The following is a 17,639-nucleotide window of genomic DNA, read 5'->3' as shown; positions in this document are numbered from 1 at the left end:
ACTAATCGTCTAGTTTGTTACCTATTTATAGGCCTGTAGTGTCCTTAACCAATTGCAAGTTCTTATAACTAATCCTATCATTTATCAACTGGCCCCTTTGTAAGCATGCTTCTGCCAATTTGATAAATGATGAAGACATGATATCTTAATTTCAGAAAATGAGATTCTCAGCTTCCGATGTGACAAATTGAATTTAGTTTAAGAACACTTTTTTTGATAAAACTCAGTAAACAAATATTTTGACTAGAAACTCCCTGCACGAAGCCTTAATGCAGTGGATCCAAAAATCTAATTCAGAGCATGATCCCATCATTGATTGGGAACTGTGATGAATTGTTACTGGCATATTCTTTTTTCCTATGTGCTACAGAGCTATCTGAAATTTTACAGTGGAATTCTCACTATAATGGCACTTGTGGTGTTCCTGGCAATGTGCAGCTTTAAGTATTGAATTTTAACATTGGAAATTCCATTGGAAATGCTTACGTTGCAGGTTCCAATCCAGATCTGCATTGCAGTTTTTATAGATCCAAATTCCTGTTGCTGACCAGAAAGCTGTAGGGAACAGTTTGGGCAGATGTGCAATGAGTGACTAATTTAATGCTGCCATTGCCTTCCATAGACCTTGATTAGAAAGTGGGCCATCTCAGCGTTGAATCTGAATCTGTCGTTGGGAATGTTGACATTGAGCCTGTAATTAATATAAAGTTACAGGTACAGAAAATAGTTGGGGTGATGATTCTAATTCTTCTGACCACTGCCTGTTTGTTCTGGCATGAAGAGCTGTTCTAGAATCCAACACCTTTTCCTGTTCTGCATAAATGTATTATGAAATTAACATACAATATTTAACACTTAGTAAGTTGAACAAGTGCCCGAAAGAATCCATTTAGTTGGTGTTAAGAAACAATGAAGGAGTTAGTTCACTACTTGGTATATTTTATAGGCTACCATATATTGGGAAGGAGGTAGAGAACAAATTTGTAAAGAAATTAATGAGGTGCAAGAACGATAAAGTAATGATAATGAAGGATGGGCTGAATGGCCTCCTATGCTGTACTACTCCATGATTCTATGGCATACTCTGATACTGAGACAGGCTTACTATTCCCAGTTCAAAGACACTTGCAACCAATGGATAGACTTTCTGAGCAAAAGGAGTACTGAGACTGTTGAACTATACTACACATTGCTATAGTAAAGGATCTCTCTGCATCTTTGCATCTTTATTTCCTCTGTGCAATGCCTTTTCTATAGTAACAGCCTTTCTGTGACTGAGTTCCAAGTATATTAAGTGATCCCCTACAGGACATTCTACTTAATACGTCAATCAAACGGAGCTTCCTCCTGCCTTAATACCTGTGGCTAGATCTCTCGTCTTCTAGAATAGCCCTATTTGGGAATGTTTGTGGCATTTTGAGAATGAATTAAGGTAGATCTTTGGTTGCATTGATTTCTCATTGTTTCATGTTTCTGACCTGTACTGGGTTATTCCTCAGTGTATATTCTGTTAATGTGGTGTATTACACATTGAAACTATAGCAATTTTAATTCAAAAACTGGATGCCAATTCTGTGGAGGATTGCTGTGTCATTAGGACAAATTTTTTTTAATGATAAAGTTGTCCATGAGTCAAAGATTGCTTAATTTGAAGAGAGAAATGTTATTCCAAGAGGTTTCGTACTGAATTCATATGCAGAGTGGATAAGACCTTCAAATAGTGCTGCATCAGTGCTCAGTAGACAAATTCAGTAACTGACCTGGCCCTGAGGGAGATGACGTCAGATTCCCTGATTTATTCCTGACTTTCTTGATTCATGGAAATAGTAAGATTGCTATAGCCAACCTCAAATATTAAAATTAAAAATGCAATGGTTGCTAAATCAACCACATCTTGTAACAAAACATTCCATACTCTGACAAACGACTGCAAAGAAATTTCTCCTAACCTCTCCCTACTCTAATAGTTTTAAATTTGCAACCATGACCACTGGCTATTGAGGGGAAAATCAGCTTTGACTTCACTTGAATGCTGTAGTCTCTTCTGCTGCTGAACTGCAAGTGTGTATATATGCTGAGAACAGACCTGACTCGAATGCAAAACCAGTCTGAATCAAATTCTCTTATACCCTTACTAAGGCATGTGACATAGCCCATTGGGACAAGATTTGGAAAAACTGCTCATAACACTGCAGCATTAGTCAGGGAAGGGAGAATGAAATTAGTCAAAAGGGGAGAGGAGCAACCACTCACTTCATAATTTTGACTGTCATTTGTGCTGTTTGTGCTTTTGTAGAACCAAAATGCAAACCCACGACCGACTGCACAAGATTTGGCTGGCTTTTGGGATATGCTGCAACTTTCCATCGAAGACATTAGCTTGAAGTTTGATGAACTTTATCATCTTAAAACAAATGACTGGCAACTAGCTGAAATACAAGAAAAGAAGGTATGTTCTAGTTAATTTGGTGAATGAGAACTAATGGAAGACTGGAATATTTGTGTGAAGAAATACTCTATGGCGAGGTATAAATAAACAGTTTTATAATGTGTTTTAATGGATGTAAAGAACTGCAAATGAAAACATATACTAGTTTACCTTGGTCTATATGTTCTTCTAATTTCAGGGTGGGTGTTTCCTGAAACTTGTGGTTTGTCTTGAAATTGGCTTAATTTACACTAAATGACTGCACATTTTTGGTGTTGTGTAACTATCCCATTGCAAATCATGAAAAGATGGAACTTTCATATGGTACCAATAAGCATTTGCCAACAAAGCACACTGTTGACTTGCGGAAACCATACTGTAAAATCACAGAATTCTTATTTTAGATTGCATTGAGGTTCTGTTTTATGCTCTGAATACAAGTGATTGGCTTGTCAACTAGTAATTAAAAAGAGCCATGTCCTTTTCATTACTAGATGTCAGGCCTAAGTAACCAATCATCATTTTAAAGAAGAGTTGGATAGTTATCCCTGGTGTCCTGGTTAATATTTATCCTTCAATCAACATTACTAACAGAATATCTGGTGATTATCATGTTCTGTTTGCAGAAGCATGATGTGTAAATAAATTCTCATTTCTTGCATTACAACAATGACTACAGCAAAACACTTGAGATGTTCTGAGATTGTGAGAAGTGCTTTCGAAATGCAAGGCTTTCTTTCCTTGACTAGCCACTGGCTGGATACTTGTGTACTGGCAAAATAGTTTCTATCTAAAGTTTTTAAATCTCTCCATTTGGTTTCCCTTTCTGCATTTTTAACCTTGCCTGCTTTTGTGCAAATAGGATGAATCTGGTTTCCAGAGGCATGTTAAAATATCCACTGAATAATTATTTTTGGCAATATAGCTAATCAAATCGTCACAATGAATCAATCCCATCCCCCTGATTTTTATACAAGTTTTGCATTCCTTTGAAAGACAATATATTCATAACAGTAAATGCAGCATCTGTGGAAGAGAGAATATTTTAGGCCAATCAAAGCATCAACTGGAAATTTTTCCAGCATTTGCTGTTTTATTGCAATACTCGAACTTGAAATACCTCAAAGCGTGGACATTAGTTATATCCAGTACTGGAAGAGCATAAATTCCCTCCAGTTAAATATTGTGAAGACTGAAGCCATTGTTTTCAATGCCTGTTCCAAAGTCTGTTGCCTAGCTACCAATTCCATCTCTCTCCCTGGCAACAGTCTAAGATTAAGGTCAGAATTTACACGCAGATGAGGCTCTCTGGACCTTTTGAAAGTGGCTCCAGCGGTCTGAATTCAATAGTCCTACCCTCAAACCCAAATTCCACCATTCCCAAAGGGCGAGCAACGGATTTGTTAAAGTTCAGTTTCCTTCAGTCTCTGATTTTTTTGTGAAGAGGGATTGAATAATGTGTGCACAATAAATCCGGTATAAGAAAACCTAAATTATGTTTTTACAGTGCCAGTACACTGAGGTATTTTTTGCCCAGCCTGCCTCCATGCCAGCAGTCCAAATGTTGGCCCAAACACTTTTCCTCTTTCCCGACACAACGGGCATGCCTTCAATTTCATGTGCGCACACACAAAACCCACCTCCCAAACCACCAGAACTTTCCTTAAGTTTGGTTTATGGATGCAGGAATCGTCCTGACTATTGTCCTGCTAACTGCTCCTAACCTGAGTGGAAATTCGGGCCTAAGTGTGCAACCTTGTTACCATACTTGATTCCAAGATTAACTGCCCATTTCCACCTCCATAACATTCAACTTCATCATATCTCAGCTGCCGGAAACCACATTCTGTACCATAGCTTCAGAACAAAATGAAGTGAGACACCTAGAGGAAAATGTATCTTCCTGCACTCAGGTCAGGGCCTAACACTGGATTTGTCCTGACATCTGTTAATTGACCATTCAAGCAAAACTGGAACCATTTTATGACAATGTTAAACTTTTATTCTCAGTAATCATAAATGATGACACAAATCAATTTGTGCCAATTATGAAATGCCATTCCTCTGGCTATCTTCTCCAGTTTTGCTGGGGAAACTGTATGAGTAGTAGCAAAGTGTGTTTCACAACCTAGACTTACCTGGTGATGGCACTGTTCATTTTCTGCCTTTTCCTCTGGAATTGGCAATGCTGTCATCTATACTAGAGAAAGGGTGAGGATGCAGGGACTCTAAAGTGCATTTGGAAACCATTTTGGTTCGGCTTGCTGTTTCAGTTTTCCTTGGCACAATCTTTTATGTTGCAAAATTGCTGCTGATTTGTTTGCTTCTGATACAAGCTGAGTCTAATAGAGTTGAGAGAAATGATACAAAAGTCCTGGTAAACCTTTTGGTATGTGCCTACTACAGCAAAGTGAGCTAGATTTGGATAATAGCACTTATTCTTTGTGTTTTCTCCACACCCCCCCTCCCCCCAACCAAGGAAGAGAAAAAGCTGCCCCCTCCTGTGCCAAAGAAACCAGCAAAGGCTAAGACTCCTTTAAATCGTGAGAAATTAACCGATTCAGCAGACAAGCAACGCCAGGAAGCTCGCAAGCGATTGATGGCAGCTAAGCGGGCTGCATCTGTACGACAGAACTCTGCAACAGAGAGCGCAGATAGTATTGAGATATATGTTCCTGAAGCACAGACCCGACTGTGAATTGGAGTAGATCTTTTGTATACATTTTGGGCTAACTTTAAAACTTCAGCAGTCTGTGCTATTCTACAAGCAACGTTTAGCATCAAGTAATACAATACAATGCAATGTTTATTAGTATATATGGCATTGCTATTCAACAGCAGACTATTAAAATCCTTTCTTTCTAAATGTTAAATCTGATCTCATCAGTGCGTATATTGGTTGCCATGCTTCTCTACCATTTGCATGGCTATGTCTTATCCATCACAGTCAGTTTTTCTGTACAGTAAACAGATTGCTTTGTGTATCATTCACGCCTCAATAGCAAATGGTGTTTTCTCTAGTGTATACAGGAAAAGGACTTGAAAAAGTACTTCAACAATTCTTCATTAATTTAACTGTTGAAAATTTGAAGGAAGATGAAGTTTCTTTGAATAACAAACCGGAGCTCAATTTTATTGGGCTGTCGCTACTTTTGTTCTACAGAATGTGTTCAAGTAGTTCATCTGCAGAAATGATAGCTTTTCAGAATATGCTTCCATTGGCTCTGTAAATTTGGAGTGCTGCTGTAAAATGCAAAACCCCTCTACCATTCAGTAGAGCAAAGCAATAGAGCATTTCAATGTTCTCACATTTTTTCAAAATGTACAGAAGTGACAAAAGAAATTGTTCAGAACCATAAATCATTTTATGAAAGAAGCACATGAAACAAAAAGGGTTTTATCCACACCAATCTGGTAATAACCTTTTAAAATGTGTTCTTGGATTTTGCAGCCAAAATTTTAAAGTATTTGTCTCATTTGTTATGGTTACTTCCTGAATCTAGTAGTAGCTTAAAGTGGTTGTTTATATGTAGATAACTAGTTAAGATTTTAAGCATTCAAATGAAGATAAATTATGGAGAGAACCATTAAGTGTTTTGATTGACTTAAGAATCCTGTTAGGTGCAAGTGTCCTGTTCAAAAAAAGTTGGTGAACATTCATAAAATGTGAAAGAAGCACTACCTAATAGCTTTTGTCCAAATATACTTTCTATTGTGTAGTAGTTGCCATTATTTCATCTCTGTGTTGCACAGTGTCGTGTTTAGAAGATTGCCAAATGTTTGTCAACCATGATCTCATTCTGTTTCTTTCAATGGCTTTTAACAGAAGAAATGATTACTTTTTGAACATTCAAAATGCCATTACTTAAACATTAAACCCACGAGCAAATGATTTTTATTTTCAAAGATTCACTATTTAAAACCTTGTTTGGTTATGATGCAACTATGGTAAATCTGTATTTGTTGCTTTGAATGATTACTCATGCTTTTTTTTCCATCTGAGGAATTGATTATCTGCACTTGTGCCCAAGTTTAAATGCATTAGGAGAAGATCACGTTTTACTAGAGATGGATGAGATTTGTTACTCATCACTGAACTATCATTGGTGGACTGTTTTTTTTAAAAAACAATATTTTCCATAAAGATATGTCTGAAGGCAAAGTTGCCTTCTAGCTTGAGTTTCATTGTGATGGTCTTTCTTTTATAAGAGTGATGGTACTTTCAGATAAAATATACATCCATAGAATATCATAGTTTTACACAGATAATGCTCACTATAATTTTCTATCTATTAAAGAAATCCCCAGAGTGCTGTATCTAGCTCTGTGACTGACTCAGATGTCTCTAACCTCAAGACAATTGTTGCATCAAATCTCAATAACATTCCTCATCTCTGCTCTTTTAATTTTCAAGCCCTTATATTACCCAACTTATATGAACCTATAATAGCGAAGAAGGAACTAAACAGCTGGCGATTTTTCTGGAATTGAAGAATACCAAAGGAGCAACTCTTAATCATTTTAGAACAGCATTTTACTGTTACTAGGATGCTTCACATTACACAATACACGGCTGTAAATGAAAATGATTAAATCTTAATCATTCCTAATTTACTTAACTATATTGTCAAGATATTTTTCTTGGTCTGCTTTAATTGTATTTAATTGAAGTGTGTGATACTCAAACATTGTGCATCATAAGTAAAAGATCACAATGATTGTAAATCACACATCTTCACTTAAACAACTAAAAACTAGATGAACTTTTCGTAAAGGCTTTGGCAAATGAGATTGTGGATACTGGATAATGTTAGCTGAGACATTTCCTTGTACCTTATTATTTTTACTTCTACCAAGAATAATGAGATGAAAGTCTAGTCTGTGTTACCATTGAGGGTTCTAAGAGAAATGTATGGCTGGTTTTATGAAAATTCATCTTAAATTTACATGAACAAGATGACGATGATTGACAAGGAAATTGTGAAATAATATATAATCTTTTGTTTCTTACTGCTGGCCATCAGGAAGTACTAAGGAAAGAAGATTGCACATTGAAGGAGTTGAAGTATTTTTTTAAGGTTTGGGTTCTTGCATACTATTAGGACCAAGTAAAAGGAACAACACTATCTCTCTGATCTGGAATTGCCTGATGCTGCAATTGAATTACAAAGTTTGAACGTCTTTAATCCTCAGCACCAATATGCCTGAACTTGAACACAAAAGGTTTGCAAAGTTTATAGTTGCCTCTTAAGTATCACAGTTTTAGTGGATCTGCAAAAAGAGTAAAGGTAATCAAACTGCACTTCAATTTGCCATCATTTGCCTGTGATGCCAGCAATCCCTATAATTGATATTTTTAAAGTAATAAGCTATTTGACACATGCAGTCCTATTAAATAAATTTATGCCACAAAGATGCCTCCAATCAGATACTCAGTCAAAATATGAACAACAGGTGTTACCAAGTCTGGACACTGTCCTGATTTGCTTCCTATTTTTCAATGTTTAGATTCAATGCAAGCAAAAAAATGATTCCAAGTTATCTCAGTCTTTGTGTTAGTTACCATTGTACGTTCAGCATAAGCACTTTACTTTAAAATGACAATCATTGCTACAAATACAACATCATTGTAATGCAATCAAGTCAGCATTGTCAAACCTAGGCAGTTCACAACTTTTTTTGAAGTGTTCTGCTGTACATTTTTAACAAGATGCACAGTAAGGACTTTTCACAAGCATAAGGGCTAACTGATGAATTGCTCTAAATATGTTTTTATGAAAGTGTTTGTAAATAATACTGCTGATAAACGCTGTGTATTAGATGCCAGAGGACCAGAATCTGCAACACACTTTAATGTTTCAATACTGAATATCACATTACTTAAATTTATATACTTCAAACTGTAAGAGCATGATGTAGGCATTCCCAGAGAAAGGTATAATTTTGATTTTTTTATCAACAGCTGAGAAGCAAAATTTCTGTACCATGGTAAAATTTCTATAAAACATATGGTCCATAGAAATCTGATTTTTAGCATAGGCTGCAATTTTTATTTTGCTACATTAATGATCTGTTACCAGGTTAGTTGCCACATAACAGTTCATTCTCCAGCAGTTAATCTTACAAATTTCTGCTTTGCTGAGTTTCTGTTTGTGGCCAATTAGAGATGCAAATTAATTATCTGTAATGCATGCAGAATCAACTCCTCAATACAGTTTGATGAGAAGTAATCAGTCAGATCTGATCAATGTATGAATTTATCTCCCTATGTGAACACTTTTGGTGGGGAATATAGTGGGTGTTAGAACTGATGCACCTTGATTAGGATTTGTTCAAACTGATGCTGCTCTTGTACAAATTCCTGGGGTTAGAAAATCATGGTGTACCTGGATTTTTCAATGAGACATCTAATGGTTAGTGTGTACGTTTAAATAAAAACTTTCACTGATTAGTTCAGTGTTGGCATTTACTCATTGCTGAAAAATTGACATCCCCTTCATGAATTAGGAAATGGATGTCATTAAATTCACCCCAGTGCAACAAATTGTAATCTTTAAAAGTGATTTCCCCTCCATCCTTAACTAGCAATCTCCACAAGTAATCACATTGGATAAGATAGTGATTGAATCAATTTTAACAACTACAATTAGAGTATTTGAGTGATATAAATGTGGTAAACATTACTATATTAATAGAGTTGTGAACTCTTGTATAACGCTGCAGTTTCTCAGCAATGTGCGTAACAAACATTTAATAGATACCATGATTATAGATTGCCATTCGAAATGTTCAATCTATTTCCAATTAGTTGTACACCAATTTAACTAATTTTTGATTTTAATCAAATAATTACAATTTGATTACCATATTTTGAGTAAAGTTTTATATTCTGTACCCACAATACATGAAATTCTACTGGAAACCTTTTTATAAAAATTATTTGTTCTTCTGTGGCATTGCTCATGAACAAAAATAAAAAAAACATTGTGTATCATCTCTCTTCACATAATCTACTTGGTTTACCCTAATTCTTTTGTCTATTCCTATTGTCTATTTCTGAACTTGGTCTCCATTTTTCTGTTAAGATAGCTTTGACCCATCTTTTGTATCACCTCTGTCTCCTATAAGTCAGTCATATCTCTTCTGTTAGTATCTATGCTCGTGTGGTATCATTTGTTTCAAAGATTCTGCATGCACATTACTGGTGCCTACCACACGTACTAAGGTATTATGATGACTGAAGCCATCAACTTTGATCCCTGCTGCTAACTTCGTGTCCTTTGCTACCAATACCATTCCTTCCGTTTAATTCAACCCGAGATGAACTTATAACTTTGTTCCCCTCTCTCTCTCTTCCTCAAATTGTTTGTCCCCCTGTCAGTTGTTGAACCCTTTATTCATGCGTTGATTTCCAGGGTTCTCAGCTGTATTCCTATTTTTCTATGCTCCCTGCTGTGGATTATCCAAAGCTTGTCTGTAGTTTGTCCTGAACGAGGTTTTTTGACCTATTCATCTATCGTTGGCGCTCTCAACAATTACAATTTAAAATAACATCTCTAACCCTGCTCCCCACTCCAGTTTACAAACCTCGCTTCTTTGCAGAATTCTGTTTTGTCCTTGATGTGTTGTATAATCCTCCCCTTTCTCCTTTGGAATTTTTGCCTTAAATCTTTTTCACCTTCCTCTACTGTTCAGTCCCATCCTCCACGCTCTTCCCAGTCAGTCAATTGAAAAGTAAAATGATTCAGATGGACGACTATGATTCAGGTGGACGATTCTTGACTGCCAAACAGACTTTTCCATAAATCTTCAGGGATTTTTTTAAAAAAACGCGATCATGCTTCCTCTCCCACGCTGCTCGCAGCAGTGCCCTGGAGATTAAATTTTAATGCTGGGAAGTTCGAGAGCAATCCTGAATTGTGAGTAACCTTTTGGAAGGACACAGCCAGAAACTTATCCCTTGCTGCACTTTTATGCACAAACGCTTGCGTTCCTGAATCTGTGCCTTTTGTGCCTAACTACAGAGAGAAGAGCATTGAATATCTAAGTTATTGTTCATTACAATTCGGTTTGTATCTTTTTGAGGAGAGTGGTTCCGTTTTTGGTTCATCTCTCCACCCCGTTCCCTAAGAAAAGCAAATGTTTACTGTACAATGGACAATTTTTAAACATAAAATTGGGTTGGGGGGGGTAGAATTCTCCAAGTTTGTGGATGCTACAAAATTTGATTGGATTATTGACTGACTGCTGGAACTAGAAATTGCTAATACCGTACTAGAAATCATTCGCCCTTCATTTGGTGGTGTTTGAGTCCACAGTTCAGGCCTTACATCTAACAATAAGGGTAATTCCCTCAATAAGTAAATGCTCATCGCAGTTTATTCATTCCAGAAGTGGAAAGCTTCAATAACAGTTCGTGCCAGGTAAGGAACAAAATTTTGCAGCCTGTGCTTTCTTGCTTCAAGAGTTTGTGCACAGCACCGTCTGCAGTTCAATGGCTGGCCTTTCACCATTGGTGTCGGCGTCTCACTCAATTCCTGGAGCAGAGGTAGAGCGCAGATATATAAATGCCTCCAGGCACTCGACCAACCACTGTGAGATTCACCGTCAACTCCAGGTAGAACTATATTGTGACACTGGAATTAAAGAGATGGGACGCTCGTATAAATTTATGTTCGAAGGCTTCTGATTGGTTTTTGTACTTGATTGCCAGTGTTTCTAATTGCAGGAAAGTTGTATCTCAACTTGGAATATTGAGTCTGAGCTGTATTTTTGTCTTGAACGCAGGCTGTTCATTTTCTAAAGAATTACATTGTCGCAGAATCATTGCATCACAGATTGAGACTATTCGATCCACTGGGTGAGATTTTTACAAGCACGCTCATCCCGAAACTAAAAACGCACCCGGGGTCTGTGTGGGTTTTTTTTCCTGGTGCTCCGGTTTCCTCCCACAGTTATGAAAGATGTGCTGGTTAGGTGTATTGGCCATGCTGAATTCTCCCTCAGTGTATTCGCTGGAGTGTGGCGACTAAGGTATTTTCACAATAGCTTCATTGCAGCGTTAATGTAAACCTACTTGTGACACTAATAAACAAACTTAAAAACAGAAACTTGCTTTTTCACTTCCCTCTGATCCTGCTATATTCGGCCTGGTTCTCCATTGCATCGTCCACGTGACTTCTGTCATAAACATACTTTTTCTTCTTTGCCTTAATCTCTGGAGCGCTGAATTTGTTAGTCCTGCCTTTCCCCTTGATTGCTTGGTCTTTATCTGCTACAGGACTAGTGAAAAAGGCATGGTTTGAAGAACAATTAGTCAATTCAGGTTGCAACATCAATCAATATAGAAAGCATATGTTGAGTCCTGAAGTGAAAATTTGGATTTTTAGAGTGGGGCACTTGATGAGGAAAAATGACTTAATAAGTATCTCATGGTACACATATGTAAGCTGAAACTATGGGGTGATTCTCCCAGCCTGATGTGCTGGTAGCTAGAGTGTCCTGGACCAGGAGAGTCCAGTGGAAGCTGTTTCGTGGGCTACCCATTGGCTGCCACAGCCGCCGCACATCGCTGGGAGACGGATTTCGGGCGCTGTCAACTCTGTGCTTGAAATTGGCATGGAACTGCATAATTTATTTAAATATCAATTTGAGTACAATTTTAATATCATTAATAGGCTTGGGACTGAAGTCTCTGGGCCCGCTTGCCGCTCCCACCTGGAGTATTTCATTCCAGCAGGGTTTAGCATAGCTCTCCACTTGAGGAGTTGGCGGCCTGATCCTGCTGGAGTGAGGGAGGGCAATCGAAGCTCTCCAAAGGGTTGGGCATGTGGGGTGGGGGTGGGGGGGGGGGGGTGCCCCTAAGCATTGCCACCTTAGTGCCAACCTGTATTCCTTTGCACTGCCTAAAGGGCAAAGTGCCAATGCCAAGGGGCACCTTGGCACTGCCCAGCTGGCATCAGTCAGTGTATGGCAACAGGGCTTCTGAGGTGATCAGTGGGGTTCTTGCTGCCACGCTGGTGAGATTAGTGACAGAGGGAGGGAAATCCATGATCGGAGCTGTCCATTGGGGTGGAGGTCAACCTGCTGGCGATTGGCGCTCTGAGGAAGGGGGAACTTTGAGGTGGGCTGAGGGGCATGAGGAGGATCGTGGGGCTGGCCAGCTGTTGGGAGGCCGGTAGTGTGGGGCTCCTAGGCATGTGTCGATCTTGGCGCTGACAATCAGCGCACGTGCAGTGGCCCACTCAGCACTATTACCAGCCTCTCCAACAGGAATAAGTCTCGCCCCTGAATTTCAGCGATTCGTTTTGAAACTTCTGCTGAAAACCCAATAGGATTTACTCCAGTTTTTACACAAATTCGACACTCAGAATTTTTTACAGCAGAATTGCAACCCTCCCGTTCCCCCCCAACCCATATCTTTCCAACTCTGGCATTTCAATAAGAGACTTCAAAATCAGCAAGATATTCTGCCATTTCTGTTTTATTGTCATTTCAAAAGCAGCATGTTTCTTACATTAGGTTCTCAAAGTGAAGTGTAAACAATTTAAACATACAGATTAATACCCGGGTTTAATTCTGGTCTTAGTTGATTGTTTGTATGGAGTTTATACATTCTCCCTGCATTTGTGTGGGTTTCCTTTGCATGCTCTGGCTTCCTCCCACACTCGAAAGATGTGTAGGTTTGGCGGTTGGCCATGCTGAATTGCCCTTTAGTGGACCAAGGTATGCAGGTTAGCAGGATTATCTGGACACAGCGTGGAGCTATGGGGCTAGGGCCTGGCTGGGATGATCAGTCAGAAAGTTGGTGCAGACCCAATGGGCCGAATGGCCTCCTTTTGCAATGTAGGAGTTCTATAATATGGATGTACAGTATATGAACATGCTCAGCAGGTTGCTCCGCTGTAACATTTTGTCACCTAGCTAGCTTGTGACCTGGACCCTTAAAATTCAATGTCACAGAATCCCTACAGTACAGAAGGCCATTTGGTCTATCAAATCTGTATCAACCACAATTTCACCCAGACCCTATTCCCGTAACCCTCATTTACCCTGCAAATCCCCGACACTAGGATCAATTTAGCATTGCCAATCAACCTAACCCACATAGCTTTGTCATGCAGAAACATAATGTATAAATCTTCGTGGCGGCACAGTGGTCAGCACTGCTGCCTTACAGCACCAGAGACCTGGGTTCGATTCCCAGCTTGGGTTGCTATTTGTGTGGACAAAGAACAAAAACAGCCTGGGAAACAGGCCCTTCGACCCAATGAGCCCGCACCGCCATTTTAACACTACCAGTTCCCCCCCCTCCACCCATGACCCCCATCTATTGTTTTATGGCCATCCACATTGAAGGAAACTAATTTAGGGACAATTTATTACTGCCAGTCAGCCTAATAGCACATCTTTGGGGTGTGGGAGGAAACTGGAGCACCCAGAGAAAACCCACACAAACACAGGGAGACTGCGCAAACTCCCACAGACAGTGGCCCAAATCCATGTATCTGCACAGCAAACAGTGATAGTCACTGAACTGTCATCTTGCCCAGCATCTGGTCCAGTTTAAGCACACACTAATGACATGAAGCACTAGGCCAATCTCGAACAATCAAGAGCAGCCCAAGTACAACCAATCGCGTGTATGCCCCTTGTTGGACAACAAGGCGGACCAACTTAAAACCTGTGAATGAAAAGAGAAAAAACACCATTATCATACCATATTCATTTACCTTATCAGGGACGCCCCAATGCTAATGAACCTTATTTAAAACAATCTCCTATATCCACCCATCTCCAACCCACTCATGTGCCTAAGTTACTCTTAAACAACTCCAGCGTGCTTGCCTCCACCACCTTATTTGGCAGAGCATTCCATACCCCCACTACCCTCTGTGTGAAAAACCTCCTCTAATATCTGTGTTACACCTCTCCCCCCCTCACCATTCTGCACATTCTCCCCGTGTCTGTGTGGATTTCCGCCTGCTGCTCCGATTGCCTCCCACACTCCAAAGATGTGCGAATTAGGTGGATTGGCCATGAGACGTTGTCCATTAACATCAGGGGGACTCACAGGGTCAATATATGGGGTTACGGGGATAAGGTTTGGGTGGGATCATTGTTGGTGCAGGCTCGATAGGCCGAATGACTTCATTCTGCGCTACAGGGATTCTATGATTGTACCACCTGAAAGACTGTGTAAATGACGCGTTGTTTATGACAATATACTGATTCATCGAGAAAGAGAAGGTGTTTGCAGTAAATGCACTTGGTATCTGTGGATTTACTCAGTCAATTACTGTGTATGTGCAGTGAATGGTACACAGCCATGATGAAATATAATGAGAACAAAATAGGCTGTACTTTTTTCCTAAAAGTCAATACATCGACTCTACCCTGTCACCTAGTGTTACGCTGAAATCTAACCTAGATTAATGGGGAGATCGGCCGTGACTCTCTTTAGCTGGATGGGTCCTACATGAAATTAACTTGGATAGTATCAGCTCAGATTCTGTTTGGCATGCAGAAACGACATAAATTGTCCTTTTTAAGGCTCTAATTACCAAACCTAAAATCAAGATATTGATTGGTCTGACTAAAACTCGTTGCTGAGGCAAAGTAAAGGGGGTTTTAAATTAAAAAAACAAAGCTGCAAGGAATAGTCTGGCAGCATAGAACGCAATGTGAAGATGCCGACGTTGGACTGGGGTAAACACAGTAAGAAGTTCACAACACCAGGTTAAAGTCCAACCGGTCTTTAAACTGGCATAGAATACCACAAATCATCGAATCCCTACAGGGCAGAAGGAGAACCTTCAATTAACAATACCACCCAGGCCTTATCCCCAAAACCCCACATATTTACTCTGCTAATCCCCTGACAATGAGGGACAATTTAACATGGCTAATCAACCAAAACTGCACCTCTTTTGGACAGTGAGGGGAAACTGGAGCACCCGGAAGAAACCCATGCAGACACAGGAAGAACGTGCAAACTCCACAAGGTGGAAAAGGATAGGAGAGGAGATCATTAAGTAATGGTCTGCTGGCAATGACCTTCAAAGGATACTGATTGTCAAACTGTCATGAGGGAGTTGGTAGTTTCGCTGTTCAAGGGAAGAGTGAATTAGAGTAGGAGTTAGCGTTGATTTAACACCCCGAATACTGGCAGGTGGAACAGAAGATATGATGATGCATTTAGAGTTTAGAAGGGGAAAGACTAGGATGAGAGGCCATAGTCTTAGGATGGGGGGGGTAGTAAATTTAAAACAGAGTTGAGTAGTAACTACTTCTCCCAAAGGGTTGTGAATTTGTGGAATTCGCTACCCCAAAGTGTGGTGGATGCTGGGACAGTGAGTAAATTTAAGGAGGAGTTAGGCAGATTTTTAATTGGTAATGGGTTGAAGCGTTATGAGGAAAAAGCAGGATAATGGGGGCGAGGAGCATATCAGTCATGATCAAATGGTGGAGCGGACTCCATGGGCGGAATGGCCTAATTCTGCTCCTACATCTTATGAACGTCTGTCATATGGCAGGTGAAATGTATGACGAAGTGTAAAGTGGCTGATTTTGATGGGAAGAATGAGGAGAGGCATTTTTAACCTAGATAGTGCAATTTTAAAGAGGGAATGTACACAAATCTTTAAAGTTGGCAAGTTGAGAAGACTGTTGAAAAAGTGTATAAAGTTTGCCAGAAATTCCAAAAGCTAGCAAGTCATGCTAAGTTGTTATAAATCGCTTAAGCTCAGTTGGAACACCATGTTCAGTTTTCAGCACTTTGGATGTCACGGTCTGAGAGTTAGTGCAGAATGGTCACCAGAATGGTGCTGGAGATGTTAGGCTTTGGCCATAGGGAGATAGTGGAGAAGTTGGATTTGTTCTCCTTAAAGTAGTGAACGTTAAGAGAAGATTGAATGGAGGTGTTTTAAAAAAAAAGGGTACAATAGAGTCAATAAGGAGAAACTATTCCCAGTGGTTGAAAGCTCAGTCACTAGAAGACACAGATTTAAGGTGACTGGAGAAAGAATCAAAAGCAACAAGAGGAATTTATATCTTTTTAACAAAAATGTGATCTGAATTCACTGCTTGCCAGTGGTGGAAGCAGATTCAATGGTAAGTTTCAAAAAGAAATTAGATCAAAACTTGAATGTGAAAAGTTTACAGGGCTATGGGGAATGGGACTAACTAAATAATTCCATCAAAGAGCCACACTGCTTGATAGGCTGAATGGCCTCTTTCAATGTTGTATGATTCTACAATGAGAGGAGCAGAGGTGATATTAAAACGGGAAGAATAAAGAGAGGCTTTGCGCAGAGAGAACTTGGTGCTGTAGCTGAGGATTGGAATGCACACCAGAAACAAATAATTTCTTGTATCACAGTCAAAAGTTAGAGAAACAGGTGTTACATTGGTGATTCTTGATATTAAAGTAGTATTCAAGTCCTTGCATTTTGTCTTTGAATTAAGAACCATCAATGGGAATAACAGTATTTGGCATAAAGGAAGAACAGAACCTGTGACAATTGCAAAAATGGAAATGATGTTGAATTCAGGTAGGTCTAAAAGGCTGATGGTTTCCCAAGCATGGAGATTTTAGGCTTGAATTGGTGATAAAGGTGATCCAGTGGGTACATTCCTGGAATATTAAAACAGCTTATTATTAGACACACCAAAGACACAAGGTGATATGTTTTAATGGAGGGATGGCCTTACAGAATCATGGTTGGTTGTTGTGCCTTGTTTTTCAGTATGCACTTTGGATTAAAAAAGCATTGGGAGGAAAATTAGCCCACTAATCTAAAATAATTAACATCAAATGCTTTAAGTAGAAAATTGTTTCATTCCCAAATGCATTACTTCTAATGATTAAGTAAATATGTTTAGCATGTTTTAAACTAAAACTTCCTTTCGTAAAGTACAAATCTTGAATTAACAGCTAAGTCCATTGGCATGTTACGTAATCTTTTAATTGGACACGTTATTCATTGTAGTGCTTTTCAATATTTCAGGATAAAATTGTGCACAAAAAGTGTTCTTTATGAGGTGAAAAATCAGTTTGATGATTTTTCAACAACTGTTCTATACTATTATCCTGCTGGCTGTGTTGCAATTATATCTCCTGGTGGCTTAACATGGCTTCCGGTACGAAGTTCAAGCAGTTGTATTTAACTTTTTTTAGTACAGCACTGCATTTTATTGGACCTCAGTGTGC

At 39.2% G+C, this 17,639-nt stretch overlaps 1 protein-coding gene across 4 annotated transcripts in view; it reads left to right on the top strand.

Annotated features, from left to right (window-relative positions):
- The window catches only part of dlgap4b (discs, large (Drosophila) homolog-associated protein 4b), a 614,332-nt gene extending 607,285 nt beyond the window's left edge, over positions 1-7,047 (top strand). For all 4 annotated transcript variants that reach the window (XM_080204774.1, XM_080204771.1, XM_080204772.1 and 1 more), the window contains 2 exons: positions 2,297-2,449; positions 4,908-7,047. In XM_080204774.1, coding sequence (XP_080060900.1) covers positions 2,297-2,449; positions 4,908-5,126 — 372 coding nt within the window. In that variant the 3' untranslated portion in view covers positions 5,127-7,047. The remainder of the gene's footprint in view (positions 1-2,296; positions 2,450-4,907) is intronic.
- The last annotated feature ends 10,592 nt before the right edge of the window (positions 7,048-17,639 follow it).

This window comes from Carcharhinus amblyrhynchos, chromosome 16, assembly GCF_965287045.1.
Source record: "Carcharhinus amblyrhynchos chromosome 16, sCarAmb.v2.hapA, whole genome shotgun sequence".
In the NCBI taxonomy this organism is placed as follows: Eukaryota; Metazoa; Chordata; class Chondrichthyes; order Carcharhiniformes; family Carcharhinidae; genus Carcharhinus; species Carcharhinus amblyrhynchos.
The sequence above is the reverse complement of the archived record's forward strand: the minus strand, read 5'-3'. Positions and strand labels throughout refer to the sequence as shown.